Source organism: Rhinopithecus roxellana, chromosome 2 (genome assembly GCF_007565055.1).
Source record: "Rhinopithecus roxellana isolate Shanxi Qingling chromosome 2, ASM756505v1, whole genome shotgun sequence".
In the NCBI taxonomy this organism is placed as follows: domain Eukaryota; kingdom Metazoa; phylum Chordata; class Mammalia; order Primates; family Cercopithecidae; genus Rhinopithecus; species Rhinopithecus roxellana.
The window spans coordinates 40,755,234-40,779,123 of record NC_044550.1 but is presented as its reverse complement, the minus strand read 5'-3'; the positions used below and the strand labels follow the sequence as shown (position 1 = coordinate 40,779,123).

The following is a 23,890-nucleotide window of genomic DNA, read 5'->3' as shown; positions in this document are numbered from 1 at the left end:
ATGTCATTCCTTTCTTGGTCAGATCGAGTGGTTGATCCATTTACACGTGACCTCTGCTTTACTATTCTGCATGAAATGAACAAAATCTCAAGATCTGATAGCTCCTTAAAGACTGCATATTTCGGCCGGGCATGGTGGCTCACACTTGTAATCCCGGCACTTTGGGAGGCCGAGGCAGGCGGATCAAGAGGTCAGGAGTTTGAGACCAGCCTGACCAACATGGTGAAAACCGGTCTCTACTAAAAATACAGAAATTAGCTGGGCGTGGTGGCACGTGCCTGTAATCCCAGCTACTCAGGAGGCTGAGGCAGGAGAATCGCTTGCACTTGGGAGGTGGAGGTTGCAGTGAGCCAAATTACACCACTGCACCACTTGGGCAAGAGAGCAAGACTCTGTCTCAAAAACAAAACAAACAAACAAAAAAACTGCATATTTCTTGCACAATAGCAGCCTGATCCCTTTTAAGGTGGTCTAGATTAGTCCAACTCTTTCATTACATTTTCTATACAATTAACTATGAGAAATAACTGTTTTCTGCTACAGATGTGGTGTGTGACTAAACACAGTGATTTTCTGTACTTAGGATTTGAATATAGTGTCACAGTTTTTACTCACAATTGTATTTAAGTTATATGTTAAGCTCATAAGAGAGTACGGAAAAGGAGTTCATATCAAAGTTGCATAATTCTAAATGTAATAAGCTCACTTTCAGTTTGAATTCATACAGAAATTCATGCTTTTGTTAGCTGATGGTCATCAAAACTTACAACATTTTATAAAACTAATCACTCTCCCCCTATAAAAGTTCATATTTGGAAAGCAAGAAGTATGGTTAAACTAAAGCATTCTAACACTGGAGTCAGTATGCACTATTTAGGCTTTGAGAAATAGTTTATACCTGGAAGTGGATAAGAAAAAATCAACTGTATTGCACAAATTTTCCTTACATGCCAAATCCATCTATGATGTCAAAGTTTGTTAAATGTATTCTCTAATGCCTCAAAACAGGTGTTTCAGAGTACCTGAATTTAATATCTTCCATGTAACAGGTCACTTAATTTTAAAGGACAACAGTTGTGCAGAGTATTAGAATTTTAGCTTGTTATATGGTACAACTTAATGTAAAGAATTTGGTAGAAAACTCGGCTATTGGGAAGCACTTGTATTACTCACAAAACCAATTCATTCTCTTACAGGTTATGGGAGAAAGTTCAGTCATGCAAGTTAGATGACTGTGTCTGGTAAAACATTAGCTGAAAAGTACAAGTTGGTTTACAAAGCAGTACATGAAAATAAAATTATCTCCATCTGTTAACAGAGCAGCTGTGGGAGGGAAGACTTGTTCTCAGGAATAAACAAAAGCCATTCAATGCCAAATTACCAGATGACTCTTGTCTCAGTGTAGACTATCATCCACCTTTACCCAGCCCAGTGGTGCGTGAATTCATAAGACATAAAACTGTTCTTACAACAGAACTTCATGGCTTGGTTTGGTTTTCTTGAAAATGTTATGACTAGGTACCAAGCTAGTAGTATGGAAACTTTGGAAAGCCATTAGCTAACGAAGCAGTAGGAAACATTTACCCAAAATTTATTTATTTGCAAAAATTGAGGTCAGAAGCTAAGAACATTTAAGGGAACACCTTTTCTTAAAAAAAAAAAAAAAAAAAAAGACTTGCTACTTCTGTTTTGAGGTCAGCATAACAAAACCTTAATATAGCAAATTCTATCAATCTTGTTTTTTTTCATCTCTTTTTATTTCTTTGGAAAAGCAGAACAAAACAGAATAAGAAAGGAAAGCACAATGTCTAAAAAGAGAGTCAAAACCTAAGCAACTTCAATGGAGTTTTTTTCCCACCTCTTTCTGTTCCAGAATTTCATTGTATTAGTCAAAAGTTCCAAGATGCCTTGTTGACCTTTGCCTACTTTTCCTCCCATGGCTTCGCCATGGATGATGATGATGATGATGATGATGATAAGATGGCGTTTTTTTTTTTTTTTGAGACGGGGCCTCAGTCTGTCTCATAGGCTGGAGTGCAGTGGCACCATCTCGCCTCACTGCAAGCTCCGCCTCCCGGGTTCACTCCATTCTCCTGCCTCCGCCTCCCGAGTAGTTGGGACTACAGGTGCCCGCCATCACCCCCTGCTATTTTTTTGCATTTTTAGTAGAGACAGGGTTTCACCGTGTTAGCCAGGATTGTCGCGATCTCCTGACCTCGTGATCCACCCGCCTGGGTCTCCCAAAGTGCTGGAATTACAGGCTTGAGCCACCGCGCCCGGCTGATATGATGGCTTTTAATAACAACAACCGTTGTTCTCCTTATAGGTTACCATTTGTGGGTCCTATGCTGAGTACTAGCGAACATTTCCTTCAGGCAAAATAAGAACTTTGAGACAGACAATATTTTCCATGTTTTACAAATGAAGAGGATGAGACTCACAGAAACTACAACATTAAAACAATACATTTAAGAAGTAGTAAAAATGATTATAATTTACCAAGTGGTTAAATGTACCAGACACTGTACTAAGGGCTTTGCAAACATTAACTCACAGCAGCCCCGTGAGGCAAGGCACCATCTCCATTTTATAGATGAAGAAAATGGAGGATCAGAGAACCCACATGAGAGAATCGGAATTTGAACCAAGTTTTCTATCAGTCTTCCAACGAATAGCAATCCCTTATTTAATGGGAATACAGGAATTCTAATTGAAATTGTAGAGTTTTCAAAAGTAACTGTCTGATTAAGAAGATCTTATTATGATGTGATAAAGATAAAGCCAGATACAACCACTCTGAAAGGGTACTATATAATAACCTTCTGTGTCCAAAAATGCTTCCTTTACCAACTTGCAACTGATTCCTGAAATTTCAGCATTAAGGAATGCTGAATGCCTTTTAGGAAGGGAAAGGGTTGGTTGGGTTTTATCCCATGTTTTGAAAGTAGGTTATTGGAATTTATGAGCTGTTTTCCATTGTGATATCCAATTGAGAGGTGATTTGGATATAATGGTGGATGAGAAGAGTCCCCTTAATAGAAGACTTCAGTTTCAGTCCTAACTGAAAACGAAAGGAGAAGCGGTTTTAAAAAAGGTAGAAAGACCCTGTGCCTAGCTTAACCTGATGAACACTTTTGTTTTAGACAGCTTCTATACATAGGACAAATGCTTAATTAGTGTGTCATTCAAGCAAATGACAAAGTAATAAATTCTGTTAACCTGTCAACACTAGAAAAAGTTTTCATCCTAACATGCTTGTCATACAAATCAAGGGAATTCAAGACAAATATACTCTAGTTCAAAACTAACTGACAAGGATACTGACTTCTGATCTCAGTATAAATTTGCTTAGTTCTAGCAGATAACATTACGAGATAGGGGATCCTAATTTTTTTTTGTTTGTTTGTTTTTTTGAGACAGGGTCTCATTCTGTTGCCCAGGCTAGAGTGCAGTGGCGCAATCGTAGCTCACTGCAGCCTCAACCTCCTGGGCGCAAGTGTTTTGCCCACCTAACACCTGAGTAGCTGGGACCACATATGCATGCCACCATGCCTGGCTAATTTTTTGATTTTTTTTTTTCAGAGATGGGGTCTCACTATGTTGCCCAGTCTTTTTCTAACTCCTGGGCTCAGTGATCCTCCTGTCTTGGCCTTTCGAAAGTGCTGGGATTACAGGCATGAGCCATCCCACTCATCCAGCTCCTAATATTTTAAAAACTCAACTTTATAAATACCTATTCTGTGCCTAATGCTAGAATACAGAGATGCATAGGATATGCCTTTTGTTCATAAACATTTCATAATCAATAAAATACCCTGTATTTGAGTGGTAATAATTTTGAGTGCTATGTGACTATAGAAGAGGAAGACATTACAATTCATGTAATGTACTTACGTTATCATCTATATGTTCATATAGTGCCTAAGACCCAGTGTTTTCCATATCTCTAAGTCAGCCCCAAAGTTAGTGGATTTCCAGGGTGGTATATGAGCTAACATGAATAACAGCTATTGAGGGCTTTCTGGTTGGATTGGTGATAATGTAGAGTAGAAAGCAATGTACTTTTAATAATTCTACTTCTCTCTTAATATGGAGAATATATATTTGATTTTATATATCCACATAGAATTTTATTATGTTTTTTACTTTCTAGGTTACTGACATTAAAAAAATTATTTCTGCCTGAAAGATTTTTAATTCTTGATTTCTTTTTTCCCTGTTTATTCTTTCTAATTTACCCACTCAGTGACTCAGATTACCTATATCCCTAGTGAGTAGCCCCCATTAAAAAGACACTCTGCAAACCAGGTTAACAGAAAAACAAAAACCACCAAGGATTTTTTTTTTTTTTTTTTTTTTTTGGCCAAACTACAGTCATGACAACATAGGTTGATTATACAGGTGATATTTTATATTTACTTTAGTTTGCATTTACCCAATTGTATAATAAAATGGAGACTAACCATTTGTTTCATTGTAGCATGCCAAGAATCAAGCACTACAAAGTGATGAGTGTAGGACAAAACTACACTATTGAACTGGAAAAACCTGTAAGTAGCTATTTTTGTTGTTGTTGATGAACTTCCTCCCGATTCCTTATAGCCTCCTAGTGCTTGCAAAAAGCAGCCAAGTTAAGGAGCCCTGAATGTGGCAGATATACAAGGTGAAAGTGAGATTCAGGAACAGGTGGGTGAGGCAGAATAAAAGGTAATTTGCTTCTAAAAATTCTTTCCACTTTTCTTTCTCTGCAAGTCTCTCAAGGTTTGCAGGGAAAGAAAAGTGGAAAGAATTCAGGGAAAGAAAGATATTTTTGTTAAACATTTGCCAATTATACATCTTCAAATATGTTTATTTCTAATGGGAAGAAATCTATAAATGCCTAATCCTCTAATACCTGTAATGCTGAAGTTCAGAAATCCTCTCTTAATAGCAACATAGTAGTGAAGAAAAGATTTCTATTTGTCTTCAGCTTTTCTCCTACCCTAGCTGACTTATCATGGGGCTAATGATATAGCTAAGCACTTGACATATATTATCCAATGTAACTGTTATCGTTACCCTGAGGTAGATATTGTTATGCCTTTTATACAGGTGAGATAATTGGTATTTACACTCTTTTGAAACAATGAGAATGTGGTGATGTGGCCTACATTCCAGGATGCTGAAAAAGAGAATATAGCTCTGTGATTTTAGGCTGCAGTAGTGGGAATATTGAGTCAGGAAAGATGTCTCCGGATATCACTTAAATAGAACTGGTGGGTCTTGAAGATATTTATATTTACCTAGTTCCTTTGCTTCTCCAGGCCCATTGTGTTGATCAAATAGAAAAAGGAACAGTGTGGTTGAATTTCCTATACTTTGGTCATAATTCTTAGAGAGTAAGGTAGCTGCTGATTCCTAGAGCACACTTCCATCGTTGCCATAATTCCCTCCCAAAGCTTCTCAGTTATCAGATCCATTCCTGACTAGACTTTTAAAATAAAATTCAATAAAGAAGGCAGATAACTAGATTGCTAAAGGATAATCCAAATAACTAAGTGACTACAAGCAATGGACAAGGAAGAATAATGTGACATCTTTGTAACTGGGTGAACTGGGGCTCATTTTTGTCATTAGCTCATACAGTCTACAGTGTAAGGAAAACTAATAGCCTGGATTATTCTTTCATTTTTCACCATCCCCAACCCCTCAACTCCTCAATGAGGCTGTATTTTTGTGACTTTTTTTTTTTTTTTTTTTAAAGAGACAGGAGTCTTGCTATGTTGCCTAGGCTTGAGCACAGTGGCTGTTAACAGGCGCAATCATAGTGCCAGCCTGAAACTCCTGGGCTCAAGTGATCCTCCTACTTCAGCCTCCCGAGTAGCGGGAACTACAAGTGCATGCTACTGCTCCTGGCTCAGGAATTCTTTTTCCTCTTCAAGGTTATCTGGCATATTCTGGTATATTTATTCTGACTTCACTTGTATAAAAATATTAGTTTGGGGTAGAGACATATTTTATCTACTCCTAGACCAGCAAATTATCCTGTTACAATAAAATACTAAAATGCTTAAATTCTCTGGTTTTAAAGGTTATTTGCTTTAAAGCAGAAGAAACCAACTACAGCTAACTTAAGAAAAAATAAATTTATTATAAGAACATAGAATGACTGGAAGGGTAGCAAACCTTCGGGGACTAGGAAGCAGTTACTTGTGCTAAGAACTATCTGATTAGGAAACTGGGTATCCTTCTTTGTTCTTCAAGTTCAAATTTCAGAAAGAAAGCATTTTCTGCCTAACTTGAGTCACATTCTTTTGCTCCCATTTTTTAAGGGACAGGGTCTTACCCTGTCACTCAGGCTGGGGTACAGTAGGACTATCATAACTCATGCAGCCTCGAACTCCTGGACTCAAGGAATCCTCCTGCCTCAGCCTCCTGAGCAGCTGGCGCTACAGGTGTGAGCTACCACACCTAGCTAATTTTTTCAATTTGTGTAGAGACAGGATCTCACTACATTGCTCAGGCTGGTCTGAAACTCCTGGTCTCAAGTGATCCTCCCACCTGGACTTCCCAAAGTGCTGGGATTACAGGTGTGAGCCACCACACTTGGCTTACATTCTTATGCTTTAATTGAGGGAGAACAAGCCACCTGACTATTGTCTACCAGATTGTGTTCAATGGGAAAGGTGGTAATTCCTCAACAGGGAATGGACACATGGTCAATTAAAAAGGAGAAATAAGACACAGGGACAGGTAAAACTATGGTCATACAGTATACCATTGAAGTGAAGTAAAGACAGTAATCTCCATTAGATTCCAATTGAGCCTTCTCTTACTCTACCTTTATCCATGTGAGGCTGAGTTTTCTCTCACTCTCTATTAATATAGGTAACACTCCCAAACCTTTTCAGCGTCATTGATTATTTTGTGAAGGAGACTCGAGGAAATTTAAGACCATTTATATGTTCAACAGATGAAAACACCGGTATGTTTTTCACTTCATTGCTATGTTAAGGGAAACAAAACAAAACAAAACTCCCAAAACTCTGCATATGATTTATAGTACCAGCCAGGCAGGAACTGTAGTTCAGTCTTTAAATTTATCCATTTCGAAATCATTTTGTCACTGTCTGTGAAAATAGGAAAGTACCAATATGTATTATGAACAGAGTATGGGTGCATTCTAGGGAATGGAAAACCCTGAGGAAAGTATTATTACTATTAATTTCATTCTATCATTCTACTCGGCTTTATCTAACAAATTCAGAGGTAAGAGAAAACCATAATCATACAAGTTAATGGAAACCAAATGGAATTTAAAGGGATAGTTTGTCAACAATGTTAGATGCGTAATACAGGATAAAATGAATGAAGATTAAGAAGAGACGATGGGAACTGGTGATTAGCCAATACATGACTTGAGAGAGAGAAGTTTTATTCCACTATGAAGACAGAAGTCAGATTGCAAAATAACAAGGAGTGAGTGGGTGGTGAGGAATTACAGATAAAGATTGTAGCTAGGACCAGCTACGTAATTTGCCAGCCCCTTGTTCATAAATTAAGAATTTCAAAAACAGTTATAGCAAACAGTTTACACACCCCTGAAACTGGCTCTCTTTGCAGTCCAATTTCTGGCAGAGCAAGCCAGGCTGAATGTAATAGTAGTCTCTCTCTATCTTATGCAACAGTTCTTGGTACACATGGTCACTGGCAAACTGTAAGCAGGAGAGAGAAAGTATCTCCAGCTTGTTTGGATTTTAGTTATCAAAACAAGTCCCTTTTTCGACAGATTATGGGGGAAAGCAACCTTATTTGGCTACTGGCATCAGGGGCATATCTGGATAGTCTTATTAATTAAAAGGATAGCAAGTTTAAAAGTCCAAGTTCTTAAACATGATTATGAATCTTGTGATGCCAAATAATAACAGTAACCAAAACCACAGAATCTCAGGATTTGAAGGAACTTTAGAAAATTATAGTATCTTACATATTTAGAACTCACCTGCACATTCAGTACAGGAAATATCTCTAAGATATGATCCCTTCAGCTTGATTATAAATTGTGAATGTAAAGGGGCTTACATTTGATTTTTGAAGCAGCACAGTTCATTTCTGGACAGTTCTCGTATTAGAGAATTCTTCCTTGATATTGAATCTGAAGCATTCTCTCAACTTCTACATATTAATCCAATGTCTGGCTTTGAAACATTACGACTTATAAGCCCGTCAAATATTTAAAAATGTCTACAATGTTTCCCCTCAGTTTTTTACTCTGTCATCTAAATTATTGGTTCCTGAATTTCTCTCTCTCATCTTTGATATTCTTTTTACATTGTCTAATTTTTAAACTTGTCACTTAAAATATAACCCTACTGAATAATAATGTTGAGCATCTTTTTATGTGTTATTTGCCATTATATATTTTATTTGGGAAAGTATCTGTTTGAATCTTTTGCCCATATTTTTACTGGGTTGTTTTTTCTTTCATACTTGTTTTGAGAGCTCTTAACTGACACAAGCTTTTTTTTTTAATTTTTTATTTTTTTATTTTTTATTTTTTATTTTTTTTTTTTTTTATGATTGGGAAGTATTTTCTCAATCTGTGATTTGTCTTTTCATTCTTTTAACAGTGTCTTTGGGAGAGCAGAAGTTTTAAATTTTGCTTCTGTAGATTGTACTTTGGTGTTATACCTGAGAACTCTGCCTAACCTAAAATCACAAAGACTATTTTCCTGTTTTCTTTTAGAAGTGTTGTAAATTTATGTTTCACATTTAGACCTATGATACATTTTGGATTTTTAAACTGGGAGGGATGGGTCAAGATTCATTTAGTTGCATTTAGATGTATAATTGTTCCAGCCCCATTTGTTTAAAAAGATTATCCCACTGAACAGGGCAGCCCACACCCATAATCCCAGCACTTTGAGAGGACAAGGCAGGAGGATCACTTTGAGAGCATTGTGGGCAACACAGGGAGACTTCATCTCTACAAAAAAAAAAAAAAAAAAAAAAAAAAAAAAAAAAAAATGCTGGGTATGGTAGCCCATGCCTGTAGTCCCAGCTACTTTGGAGGGTGAGGCAGCCAGAAGTTCTAGGTTGCAGTGCACTGACTGTGCCAATGCACAATTTGAAAGGGCAAGAGTGAGACCCTTTCTCTAAAAAGTAAAAATAAAAATAAATACTTCTCCATTGAATTGTCTTTGCAACATCTGTAAAAATCTATTGACCACTTTTGTATGGATTAATTTCCAATGATATATATTCCTACCATTTTGCCACACTTACTATAACTTCATAGTAATTCTTGAAATCAGGAGGATTACTTTGTTCTTTGCTCTTTTCTTTTTCAAAATTGTTTGGACTAGTCTAGTTTCTTTGCCTTTCATTATAAATTTTAGAATCAGCTTGTTGCTATCCAGAGAACAATTTTCCTGAGACTTTGACTGGATTGTGTCAAATCTGTTGATCAGTTCAGGAAGAACTGACATCATAATACTGAGTCTTCCAGTCGAGGAATGCAATATATTGGTACATTTGGGCTGTCCTTGATTTCTTTCATAGAACTTTGTTTCAGCATACAGCATCAGCACATATTTTGTTTGACTTATAGGTATTTAAATTTTTGTTGCTCGGTAAATGATATTCTGTAAAATTTGAATTCCATTGTTCATTGGTAGTGATATGCTTTGGCTGTTTTCCCACCTGAATCTCATCTCAAATTGTAATCCCCAAATGTTGAGGTAGGGACCTGGTAGGAGGTGATTGGATCATGGAGTTGGTTTGCCCCCATGCTGTTCTCCTGATAGTGAGGGAGTTCTCATGAGATCTGATGGTTTAAAAGTGGCCATTTCCCCTGTGCTCTTTCCCGCCACCTTGTGAAGACGTGTCTTGCTTCCCCTTTGCCTTCTGTCATGATTGTAAGTGTCCTGAGGCTTCTGTAGCCATGCACAACTGTGATTCGGTTAAACCTCTTTCTCTGATAAATTACCTAGTCTCAGGTAGTATCTTTATAGCAGTGTGAAAATAGACTAATACGAGAATTGGTATTGGCAGAGTCGGGTCCTACTATAAAGCAACTTTGGAACTGGGTAACAGGCAGAGGATGGAACAGGTTGTAGGGCTCAGAAGAAGACAGAAAGATGTGGGTATAAGTTTGGAAGTTTCTAGAGACTTATTGAATAGTTTTGACCAAAATGCTGATAGTGATAAGGACAATGAAGTCCAGGCTGAGGTGGTCTCAGACAGAGATGAGGAACTTGTCGGGAACTGGAGTAAGAGTCATTCATGCTATGCTTTAGCAAAGAGACTTGTGGCATTTTGCCCCTACCCTAGAGATCTATGGAACTTTGAACTTGAGAGAGAGAATTTAAGGTATCTGGTAGAAGAAATTCCTTTTCTTTTTTTTTTTTTTTATTATACTTTAAGTTCTAGGATACATGTGCATAACGTGCAGGTTTGTTACATATGTATACCTGTGCCATGTTGGTGTGCTGCACCCATCAAAGAAATTTCTAAGTAGCAAAGTGTTCAAGATGTGTCCTGGCTTTTTCTAAAAGCATACAGTCATATGCATTCACAATGAGATGGTCTGAAATTGGAACTTACGTGTTAAAAGGAAGCAGACCACAGAGGTTTGGAAAATTTGCAGCCTGACCACGTGGTAGAAAAGAAAACCCATTTTCTAGGGACAAATTCAAGCTGGCTGCAGAAATTTGCATAAGAGACAAGAAGCCAAATGTTAGTCACCAAGACAATGGGGAAAATGTCTCCAGGGCATGTCAGAGATTTTCAAGGCAGCCCCTCTTATCACAGGTCTGGAGGTCTAAAAGCAAAAAATGGTTTCACGGGCTGGACCCAGGGCCCCACTGCTCTGTGCAGCCTCAAGATATGGCACATGTCCCAGCTGTGCCAGCTCCAGCCATGGCTAAAAGGGGTTGAGGTACAGTTCAGGTTGGTGCTTCGGAAGGTGCGAGCCCCAAGCCTTGGTGGCTTCCATGAGGTGCTGGGCCTGCAGGTTGTGCAGAAGACAAGAACTGAGGTTTGGGAACCTCTGCCTAGATTTTAGAGGATGTATGAAAATGCCTGGATGTCCAGCCAGAAGTCTGCTCTAGGGGTGGAGCCCTAATGGAGAACCTCAACTAGGGCAGTGCAGAGGGGAAATGTAGGGTTAAAGCCCCCACACAGAGTTCCCACTGGCACTGCCTATGTTAGCTGTGAGAAGAGAACCACTGTCCTCCAGAACCCAGAATGGTAGATCCACCCACAGCTTGCACCATGTGTCTGGAAATGCCACAGGCACTTAATGCCAGCCCATGAAAGCAGCTGCGGGGGCTGTACCCTGCAGAGCCACAGGGATGGAGCTGTGCATGGCCCTGGGAGCCCACCCCTTGCATCTACGTGCTCTGGATGTGAGACATGGAGTCAAAAGAGTATTTTGGAACTTTAAGATTTCATAACTGCCCTGTTGGCTTTCAAACTTGCATGGATCCTGTAGCCCCTTCGTTTTGGCCAATTTCTCCCATTTTGAATGGCTATATTTACCCAATGCCTGTACCCCCATTGTATCTTGGAAGTAACTAACTTGTCTTTGATTTTACGGGCTCACAGGCAGAAGGGACTTGCCTTGTCTCATATGAGACTTTGCACTTGGAGTTTTGGGTTAATGCTGAAATGAGTTAAGACTTTGAGGGACTGTTGGCAAGATGTGATAGGTTTTGAAATGTGTAATGGATGTGAGATTTGGGAGGGGCCAGGAATGGAATGATAGGTTTTGCTCTGTGTCCCCACCCAAATCTCAGCTCAAACTGTAATTCCCAGGTGTTGAGGGAGGGATCTGGTGAGAAGTGATTGGATCATGCAGACAGTTTCTCCCATGCTGTTCTCATGATAATGAGTTCTCACAAGATCTGATGGTTTTAAAGTGGCAGTTTCCCTTGCACTTTTTCTCTTGGCTATTATGAATAGTGTTGTTATAAACACGGGAGTGCAAACATCTCTTTAGTACACCGATTTCCTTTCTTTGGGGTATATACACCTAGCAATGGGATTGCTGGGTCATATGGTACTTCTATTTTTCTTTTTTTGAGGAGCCTTCATACTGTTCTCTGTAGTTGCTCTACTAGTTTACATTCCCACTAACAGTGTATGAAGGTTCCCTTTTCTCTACATCCTTGCCAGCTTGGTTACTGCCTGTCTTTTGAATATAAGCCATTTTAAATGGGGTGAGATATCACATTGTAGTTTTGATTTACATTTCTCTGATGATCAATGATGTTGAGCACATTTTCATATACCTGTTTGTCATTTGTATGTCTTCTTTTGAGCAATGTCTATTTGTATGTCTTCTTTTGAGTATTGCTTTTTGAGCAATGTCAGATATTTTGCCCCTTTTTAGTTGTTTTATTAGATATACTTCCTATTGAGTTATTGAACTCCTTATATATTCTGTCTATAAATTCCTTGTCAGGTGTGTAGTTTGCAAATATTTTCTCCCATTCTGTGCGTTGTCTCTTCACTTTAATGATTGTTTCCTTTGTTGTGCAGAAGCTTTTTAACTTAATGTGATCCTATTTGTTTATTTTTGCTTTGGTTGCCTGTGCTTGTCGTGTCTTATACTCAAAACATTTCTGTCTAGATCAACATCCTGGAGAGTTTTCCCAATGTTTTCTTGGAGAGTAGTTCCATAGTTTCATAGTTTCAGGTAATGAAGGGATGTTGAATTTTATCAAATGCTTTTTCAGAATCAATTGAAATGATCATATACTTTTTGTTCTTCATTCTGTTGATACAATGTATTACATTGATTGATTTATATATGTTGAGTCATCCTTGTATCCCAGGGATGACAAATTCCACCTGATCATGTTGGATAATCTTTTTAATGTGTTGTTGAATTTAGTTTACTAGTATTTTGTTGAGGAGTTTTACATCAATGTTCATCAGAGATATTGGCCTGTAGTTTTTAAAAATGTGTCTTTGTCTAGTTTTCTTATCAAGGTAATACTAGCACTGCAGAATGACTTTGGAAGTATTCCCTCCTCCTCTATTTTTTGAATCATCTTAGTAGGATTGGTGTTAGTCCTTCTTTAAACATTTGATGGAATTCAGCAGTGAAGCCATTGGGTCCCAGGCTCTTCTTTGCTGGGAGACTTTATTATGGCTTTGAACTCTTTATTATTGGCCTATTCAAGTTTTGGATTTTTCATCGTTTCATCTTGGTAGGTTGTATGTGTCTAGAAATTTATCTATTTCTTCTCAATTTTCTAATTTATTGGCATATAGTTGCTCATAGTAGTCTCTAATTATCCTTTTTAATTTCTGTGGTATCAGTTGTAATGTATCCTTTTTCATCTCTGATAGTATATATTTGGGTCTTCTTTTTTTCTTAGTCTGAGTAAAGGTTTCTTGATTTTCTTTTCTTTTTTTTTTTTTTTTTTGAGACAGGAGTCTCACTTTATCACCCAAGCTGGAGTGCAGTGGCACAATCTCGGCTCACTGCAACCTCTACCTCCTGGGTTCAAGTGATTCTGCCTCAGCCTCCCAAGTACCTAGGATTACAGGTGTGTGCCACCACAGCTGGCTCATTTTTGTATTTTTAGTAGAGATGGGGTTTCGCCATGTTGGCCAGGTTGGTCTTGAACTCCTGATCTCAAGTGATCCACCTGCTCTGGCCTCCCAAAATATTGGGATTACAGGTGTGAGCCACCATGCTCAGCTTATTTTTTCAAAAAACGTTTTGTTTCAATAATCTTTTGTATTTTTTAAAATTTAAATTTCATTTATTTCTGCTGTGACCTTTATTTCTTTTTTCTACTAATTTTGGGTTTGGTTTGTTCTTGCTTTTGTAGTTCTTTATGATGCATCATTAGGTTGTTTATTTAAAACTTTTCTACTTTTCTGATGTAGATGCTTATTGGTATAAACTTTCCTGTTAGTACTGCTTTTGCTGTATCTCATAAATTTTGGTCTGTTGAATTGCCATTTTGATTTGTTTCAAGAAATTTTTAAATTCCCTTTTAAATTTATTCATTGACCCACTGGTCATTCAGGAGCATTTTGTTTAATTTCCATATGTTCATATAGTTTCTAAAGTTCCTCTTGTTACTGATTTCTAGTTTTATTCCATTGTGGTTGGAGACAATGCTTGATATTACTTCAATTTTTTTTTTAATGTTTTAAAGAGTTGTTTTGTGGCCTTACATATGGTCTATTCTTGAAAATAATCCATGTTCTGAAGACAAAAATGTGTATTCTGTAGATGCTGAATGAAATGTTCTGTAAATTTCTTTTAGGTTCATTAGGTCTATAGTGCAGATTATGTCTGATGTTTGTTGATTTTTCTGTCTGGCTGAAAATGGGGTGTTGATGTTTCTAGCTATTATGGTACTGGGGTCTATTTCTCTCTTTAGCTGTAATAATATTTGCTTTACATATATGGGTGCCCCAGCATTGGGTGCATATATATGATACATATTTACAATTATATCTTCTTGCTGAATTGACCCTTTCATTATATAATGGTTTCTTTTTATAATATTTGACTTGAGATCTATTTTGTCTGACATAACTACTCCTGATTTTAGATTTCTATTTGCAGAATATCTGTTTCCATCTCTTTAGTTTCAGTCTGTGTGTGTCTTTATACGTGAAGTATGTTTCTTATAGGCAACAGATCGGTGAGTCTTGTTTTTTATCCTGTCAGCCACTCTGTATGTTTTGATTGATGAGTTTAGTCCATTTATATTCAATGTATTATTGATAAGGACTTACTACTGCCATTTTATTACTTGTTTTCTCATTGTTTTGTGGTTTCTCTTCCTTCTTATCTTATTTCTTGTCTTATTTTGTGAAGGTGATTTTCTGTGGTGGTATCTTTTAATTTCCTGCTTTTTATTTTTTGTGTATGTTGTAGGTTTTTAAAATTTTAAATGAAGTTTTCAAATAACATCTTATAATCCATTATCTTAAACTGATGACAACTCAACATTGACTGCAAAAACAAGCAAACAGAAACTAATAATAGTGCTATACTTTAACTTTGTACCCACACTTTTAAATTTGTTATTTCTATCTTCTTATACTATCTATGTCTTGAAAAGTTGTAGCTATTTTTGATTGGTTCATCTTTTAGTCTATTTAAGATATAAGTACTTTACACTTATTTTGTTTCGTCTGTGTATTATTACCAGTGAGTTTTGTCCCAAAGAAATAAGATGACTTCTTATAGCTCATTAATGTCCTTTTCTATCAGATTGAAGAACTCTCTTTAGCATTTCTTGTAGGACGGGTCTGGTATTGATGAAATCCCTCAGCTTTTGTTTGTCTAGGAAAAGAATGTCTCCTTCATGTTTGAAGGATATTTTCACGGGATATACTATTCTAGGAGGCAAGTTTTTTGCCTTCTGCACATCAAATATGTCATGCTATCCTGGCCTATAAGGTTTCCACTGAGAAGTCTGCTGGCAAATGTATTGGAGTTCCTTTGTATTTTATTTGTCGCTTTTCTCTTGCTGCTTTTAGGATGATTTCTTTATCCCATCCTTGGGAGTTAGAATATTAAGTGCCTTGAAGTAGTCTTCTTTGAGTTAAATCTGTGTGGTGTTCTATAACCTTTTGTACTTGAATATTTATATCTTTCTCTAGATTTGGAAAGTTCTCTGTTGTTCCTTTGAATAAACTTTCTACCTTGATATCTCTCTCTACCTTCTCTTTAAGATCAGTCACTCTTAGGTCTGCTCTTTGGAGGCTTTTTCTCAATATATATATATCTCTCTCTCTGCTGGGGAATTGGTCACATTCCTCTTTTTGTATATCAAGTAATTCCTGGGTTTTCATATATCAAGTAATTCTGTACTGTGTCTTGGACATTTTGAATATTATGTTATGAACCTCTGGGTCCTGTTAAAATTCTCTGGAGCATTTTTTAAAAGCAGGCAACCATCTTGATTAGATTGAACCAGTTCTCTCTCACTTTCTGTGGGAAGCCATTCCAATATTGGTTCAGTTTTCAAAGCTTCTGTTATGCTGTTTTGGGTCTGTATGTCTCAGGAATCAACAGCCTGGGACTTGGTCGTGGTTTATACCTTAGTTTAGTAGTCAAAGCCTTTGCCATCTCTTTTGTATCTGGTTCTGTGCATGCACAATTCAGAGGTGAGCCTGGAATTTGTGTCACTTCATACACAGAACTAGGAGATAACTCTTTTCCAGCTGTCACCTCTCTGGGATTTCTCCATACTCTTGAGCCGCCAAGGGTCCTTTTTTTTTTTTTTTTTTTTTTTTAATTTTTGTGAGACGGAGTCTCTCTCTGTTGCCCAGGCTGGAGTGCAGTGGTGCGATCTCAGCTCACTGCAAGCTCCGCCTCCCGGGTTTACGCCATTCTCCTGCCTCAGCCTCCCGAGTAGCTGGGACTACAGGCGCCCTCCACTTCGCCTGGCTAGTTTTTTGTATTTTTTAGTAGAGATTGGGTTTCATCGTGTTAGCCAGGATGGTCTCGATCTCCTGACCTCGTGATCCGCCCGTCTCGGACTCCCAAAGTGCTGGGATTACAGGCTTGAGCCACCGCACCTGGACCCAAGGGTCCTTTTTTTTTGGTGTTCTAACTAGAATGATGGTGCTTATTAATGACACCTGTGCTGTATTTGCAGTTCTGTGAGACTGCAGTTGACCAATCTCTCCGAGACAGAGACAAGAAAGAAAAAAATGTAATTCCAATTCTCCTCTCTGCCCACTTTTCCTGATTTCTCTGGCTGGAAGGATAAATTTTCTCTTGGGGTTTTAGGTGCCCACGCTGTAACTGCCAAAATGCTGCTGCACCTTGACTAGGGGCCCAGCCCTCAGGGCAGGGCCAGGGAAGCAAAAATAGACAATAGAAATACTGCAAAAAAACCAACAACAACAACAACAACAAAAACAAAACAAAACAAAAAAAAAGCACTATTGATGTAAAATGTTAGAAACAGACAACCAGATTGCTTTTGGTAACTTGTTCAGTTTGACTGAACTTGTTCAGTTTGCTTTGTGATCAGGAACAAACTACTCAGCCTCCCCCTGCATTTCAGATGCCTTTGTTATAGGCACTGGGGAATGACATAAGAATAGATGGAATTAGAGGGGCCTGTGAAGAAAGACTTTAAATAATTAGAATATTATCTGTAATGTATTTTCTTTCAAAAGCAGAAAAATGATGGAAAAATACATGACAATATGACAATGAAAATAAGACTTCCTAAGAAAAGCTACACAAAGATCAAAACTTATCTTGACAAATAATGCTGATGTTTTAAGAAAACTTTGTGGAACCCTAACATTGCTTCAGGAATTTGAACTCATAGCTGGCTGTGGCACAGTGAGACTGCTAGTACATCAAACTTCAATTTACCTTGAGTTGGGAAATGGGAGTTGTAGAGCAGGTAAGGGTTCCAATCTGGAGATTTGGAAAAAGTTAATATGTAATAAAATATTATCTAAAAGAAAATAAGATTTTCTTTGATCCCTGTTAACCCATGTCAGCATTTGGCTCTCTCTTACACCAGAAGGCAAGAGCAATAATGGAACAAGAATAGTCAAAGATATTTCCCAACTCCAGAAATTAGCAGTTTAAACTAAAAGCCGCTTCAAAATATAAGGCAGGTAACTCATACTAAGCTAAAGAGGAAGAAAAAAATTATTAGGAATGAAATTACAGGTCAGGATAAAATAAAATTTAAAAAAGCATCTGAATATTCAGTATTTATTTTCCTAACATTTACTAAACACACCAGCAATGTTCCACACAAGAGCAGGAAAATCAACTCACTGAAAATAAAGAACCACCGTTTTCTACAATATTGGTTCGCTAATTAAGTTTTTCTACCCACAATTTCTAGGTCAAGAACCCAATATGGAAGGGAGAAGTGAAAAGTTGAAGAAAAATCCACACATTGCATGAAACACAATGTGAAAGCTCCTTTGTGTATCTTGGTAATTTATATTTTCAAAACGAAGTTCTTACTTTTAAAGAGAATTATCTATATTCTACTGATCCTGTTTACTAAGTCATTCCACCTGAACACCAGAATTAGAATTAAACATTGTACCATACAATTTCATTATCTTATCAGAATGAAACCAATTCACAGGGAAACTAGAGACTACGGCTGTGGTGGTAACCTGCAGATATACACATTCCCATGCACTGACATAAGTTGAAAACACATACTACTTTCTAGATGGAATTTTTTTCTTTAGGCCTCAGTGAAATACATTTCCCCTATATAATTCCCACAGCAGTTTCTCTAGTTCTAAATCCTACCAATTCCCAGAAAACCTAAGTTTTGTTGAAATCTGATTTGACCAATTTATCAAATATGTCATTTTAATTACCTAGCTGGAAGTCAAGAGACATGAAATGTACTAGAGAAGCCCTTTTCCAATGGAAGTATTATATACCACATTTTTTGTTAATGGAAATAAATGTATCCATTCCCATGTTTTTCGTTGGTGTCATCTTTTTGCCACTCAAAATCAGCCCATTATTTCCTTACAAAGACGGTGAAAGGCTGTATCATCTTGTGTCATAAGTATGATGAGCCTGATTATAAGTACCCAGAGTTCTTATAAATATGGAACCATCAGCCCCAGACTACATCTACTGAAGCAAAATAACAGGGATATTTTTTCATAAATTTTTTCTTCAAAAGCAAACTTCTAAATTGATTTTGATGATTAAGTCAATTTGGGAATCACACAATCAACTAACAAGGAAAAGATATGGTCTATATTCTACAGAGGAAAGACTATTTAAGACAGAGGGAGAAAACAGCCATTGACAACTCAAGGAGAGAGGCCTCAGGGGGAAAAAAATAAACCTGACCAAAACCTTGAACATCTAGCTTCTTGAATGGTGAGAAAATAAATTTGTGTTCTTTAATCCACACCGTCTGTGGTATTTGTTACGACAATCCTAGCAAACTAATTCAGTGAGCTCCCTGGGATGCCTGAAAATATGCAGAGTTCTCTCAGACTTACTGAATTATAATTTCGGGGGTGTGGGGGTGGGGGCGGCGCTGAGGCTGGTCCAGAAATCTGCCTTTTAAGCATACACCACAGGTAATTGCTATACATAACAAATTTGAAAACCACTTCTTTAAGATTAAGACATAGACAATTTGAGAACCAGTTCTTTAAGATCTACTACAATATGAAAATAAATAATCTGTCTAGCAATATACGCAAAGTCAAGTAAGGTTTTCTTTTAAATGGAGAGGCAGTGACAATTAATAAGGAATCATAAATATGATAAGAGTTGGGACATAAAGCCTGAGCATTAATATAAGTATTTATTGGAATGTATTATTTATATAAATCAGTTAATTGATGTAAAAATTACAAAAAAAGCACATATGTATTATTCTCAAGGGTTTTACAATTGAGTTGGTCAAAATATAGGTAGACGAGACTAAAGAGCTCTAATTTCTTATCATTTCAAAGTGTTGAGTGAATTCTTGCATTCTATAAGAAATTAGGGTGCTTAATACGAAAAACTTTTAAAAAGTAAGATTCCTAAAGTTGGTGACTTATTGTAGTTGAATGCAATAAATGGAAAAGTAACTGACAAGGGAAACAGAAATCAAAGGCCAGGGGCTGACCAATGTGGAGAGTCTCACAGGAGACCAACAATGCATTTAGCTAGAAGAAACAACAGAAACAGGGTCACAGACATTTCAGAAACTGAAACCAGCAGACAAAGACCATACAACAGCCCTCATAGTTTAAAGAACAGACATATTAGAAAATATCTGTAGGGAATAAAAAACTATAAAAGTGATCTAGCAGGTTTAAAAAAGAGAACTAAACAGAACTTTTAGGACTGAAAAATAAAACCACCACCACCACAATAAAATAGATGGCTGTAAGTAGATAAGAAACACATCAAGAGGCAAGTAAACTGGAATATGGGTTAAAAGAAATTGTACAGAATAAAGCATGACAAGAAAGAACAATTGGAAAATACAGGAGAGAGTGTGTTAAAAAGTGAAGACAGAACACTGAAGGTCTATCATGTTTAATGAGAATCTCCATAGAAAAAAAGAGAATGAGGAAGAGGTTATATGTGAAGGAGTAGTATCTGAGAACTTCTCCAGAACTAATAATCAAAGACACAAATCCAGATTTAAAGATCTCAACAAATCTTAAGCAGAATTAGTAAAAATAAATCCATACTCAGAAACATATTAATTAAAATGCATAAAACCAAAGCAGATAAAAAAAGAGATTTTTTTTTTTTTTTTTTAAAGACGGAGTTTCGCTCTTGTTGCCCAGGCTGAAGTGCAATGGCATGATCTCGGCTCACTGCAACCTCTGCCCCCTGGGTTTAAGCGATTCTTCTGCCTTAGCCTTTCAAGTAGCTGGGATTACAGGTGCCCACCAAAATGCCCAGCTAATTTTGTATTTTTAGTAGGTACGGGGTTTCTCATGTTGGTCAGGCTGGTCACGAACTCCCGACCTCAAGTAATCAGCCCACCTCGGCCTCCCAAAGTGTTGGGATTACAGGCTTGAGCCACTGCTTCTGGCCAAAAATTAAATTTCTTTAAAGGTGGAAGTATTAGCCTGCCAGCTGACTCAAGAGCAACAGAGGAAGTCATAAGAAAATGAAAAAAATATCTCTAATGCCAGTGTGCTGAACGACAATAAAGGCCAAATTAGGCATCTGTATTCAGCAAAAATATCTTTGTAGAATGAGGGAAAAATACAGATATGTTCAGAAAACAAATCATGAGCAAGTATGCCATCAGCAGACTCTCACAAAATGAAATTCTAAAGCAAGTATTTCAGACAAAAATTTACCCCAGATGGTGTTTTAGTCCATTCAAGCTACAGTAACAAAACATGATAAACTGGCTTATAGGTGACAAAAATTTATTTCTAGGGATTGGGAAGTCCAAGATCAAGGCACTGGTTCATGCACAGTCTCGTGAGAGTCCACACGCTGGCTCAAAGATGACACCTTCTTGCTGTGTCCTCATATGGTAGGGGTGAGAGATCTCAGGCCTCTTTTATAAGGGCTCTGCCCCTATGACCTAATCACCCCTCAAAGGCCCCATCTCCAAATTACATCACCTTGAAGATTAGAAATTCAACATACAAATTTGGGGAAGACATAAACGTTCAGCCCATAGATAGCAGTAAGCCTTAGAAACAAAAAATACTGAAGAGCAAAGAAAGTTTTATATATATATGTTTATGTATAAACACAAGCACTGACTATATAAATAAAAGTCTTAGAATTAAAGAACATTAAAGTACATGACAACAGAATTAAAACACACAATACAGATAAAATATATGATAATAGTACATAACTTGGAAATTAAAGAGTTGTTCTAATTATTACATCTGCAAAATAAATAACTCTAAAACTTAGTTGCATAAACAATCCATGTTCATACATTCCGTGGGTTAGGGGTTTGGCATGGCACAGCACAGCACAGTAAGAATGGCTTGTTTACATATACACCATGGAATACTATGCAGCCATAAAAAAGGATGAGTTTGCGTCCTTTGTAGGGACATGGATGCAGCTGGAAACCATCATTCTTAGCAAACTATCACAAGAAGAGAAAACCAAACACCGCATGTTCTCACTCATAGGTGGGAACTGAACAATGAGATCACTTGGACTCGGGAAGGGGAACATCACACACTGGGGCCTATCATGGGGAGGGGGGAGGAGGGAGGGATTGCATTGGGGAGTTATACATGATATAAATGATGAATTGATGGGTGCTGACGAGTTTATAGGTGCAGCACACCAACATGGCATAAGTATACATATGTAACAAACCTGCACGTTATGCACATGTACCCTAGAACTTAAAGTATAATAAAAAAAAAAAAAGAATGGCTTGTTTCTGCTCTGTGAAGTCTAGGATCTGGAATCATTTGAAAGTCTGCCTACTCACATGTCTGACCACCTGATGCTCCCTGCAGGCTGGTAGCATGAGATTTTCTCCATGTGTGCTAGTTTCAGCTTCCTCACAACATGGTGTCTAGGTTCCAAAGATTAGCTTTCCAAGAGAGAGCAAGTAAAAGAGTGAGAGAGAGCCAAGAGGAAGCCAGCTATATATCCTTTTATGACCTGACCTCAGAGGTCTTAATGGGGACTAGAGTACAGTAAGCTTCTAGAAGAGTATGTGGGATTGAAAATATTGCTGTAGCCATTTTTGAAAACATACAATCTGCCAAAGGTAAAGGTAATGCTTATTTAATCTGAATATATATGATGGAATATAGAGTAATTATTAAAAGACAAACTAGTAAAGAGAAAAAAATGTGTATTGCTCAAGGAGAACAAACAGCATCATTTATTTTAAGAAAGAATTTAACAAGGAATTGGTAAACAGGTTTTGAGAAAACTGAAAATGTCTACTAGGGACACAATTATTAAAGGCAAAAAGATGGGATTAATAGAACCTAGAAGTCTTTAAGAGATACCCTCCAGAATGCCAGAGAAAAGTTGGAGTCTAGAAACCAACTACAGCTGCTAAAACAAGAACCATTGCTGAGGTGATGCTGACAATATTGGGAGGCTAATGGGAAGGGGAAAAGTCTCTTCTCCATATCTTCAGCATTCTAGTCTCTTAGTACTCTTTCTTTGTGGGACCTAAAAACAAGCCAGATGGCAAAGGAGAAGCACAGTTTGCAAAAAGTTCTAGGTACAAAGTCCCAGAATACAGATAAGTGAGTCTGCAGTTAAGAGACAATCAATTAATAACTAGCAAAAACAGAATAATATAGTAAGTCAATACTAATTTTAAAAGGCAAGAAAACAGAAAAAGAATCACAAAACAGATTAGACCAAAAAACCCAAAAACAAAAACCTTAAACTTTCCCAAAACAAACTAAAATGGCAGAAACAAATCTAAATATATTGGTAATTATATTAAATGTAAATGGCATATGTGTTCCAGTTTAAGACAAAGATTGTTCTATTAGATTAAAAATAATAATAATACTAAAGGCCAGGTGGGGTGGTGCACGTCTGCAGTCTCAGCTACTTAGGGAGCTGAGGCAGGAGGACCACTTGAGCCACTGCACTTTGATCTGGGTAACATAAGAGGGACTCTGGATCTAAAAATAAACAAAACAAAAAACTTTACTAAAATCCTAAATCTATTTTGTTTACTAGATACACATTTAAAACATAAGGATACAGAAATACTAAAATTCAATAGATGAAAAAAGTTACTCTGTGAAAATACTGACTAAAGGAAAGCTAGTATAGCTACAGAGAAAATAGGCTTTAAGGCAAAACATATTACAGATACACTGCATAGTGATAAGTATAATTCATCAGAAAAATGTAACATGTTAAACTACATGCAGTTAATAATCATCCTCAAAATATATAAACCAGAAACATTTACAAGGAGAAAGGGACAAATCAAGATCATAGTGGGCGATTTTTAAACATATATCTTTCAGTAATTGACATAATAGGTATATTAAAAATCAGTAAGGATACAGTAGATTTAAATAACATAATTAACAACCCTAAAAGACACATTAGATGGCTTATTTTTAGGCCCCACAAATAACGAGTACTAGGAGACTAGAATGCTGAAGATATGGAGAAGAGACTTCTCCCCTTCCCACTATCCCTAACTACTACAGAATATACTGTTTTCAAATGCATAAAAATTATTAAAAATTTAACGTATTCTCGGCCATAAAGCAAGTCTCAAGTAATTTCAAATAATTAAAATCAGAAAGATTTTTTTTATGACAAAAATTCAATTAAACTGCAAATCAAAAAACATAATTAGAAAAGCCCATGTTTGGAAAAAAAGAAACTCTCCTAAAAAAGGGTTGAAGAGAAAATTCTAGTGAAAATTAGGAAAATATTTTAACTAAATATGAGCATTATGTATCAAAG

At 37.0% G+C, this 23,890-nt stretch overlaps 1 protein-coding gene across 2 annotated transcripts in view; it reads left to right on the top strand.

The window, feature by feature from the left end:
- The window catches only part of STAP1 (signal transducing adaptor family member 1), a 49,536-nt gene extending 30,646 nt beyond the window's left edge, over positions 1 to 18,890 (top strand). For both annotated transcript variants that reach the window (XM_010365542.2, XM_010365543.2), the window contains 3 exons: positions 4,481 to 4,550; positions 6,868 to 6,964; positions 17,844 to 18,890. In XM_010365542.2, the coding sequence (XP_010363844.1) occupies positions 4,481 to 4,550; positions 6,868 to 6,964; positions 17,844 to 17,905 (229 nt within the window). In that variant the 3' untranslated portion in view covers positions 17,906 to 18,890. The remainder of the gene's footprint in view (positions 1 to 4,480; positions 4,551 to 6,867; positions 6,965 to 17,843) is intronic.
- Positions 18,891 to 23,890: the final 5,000 nt, after the last annotated feature.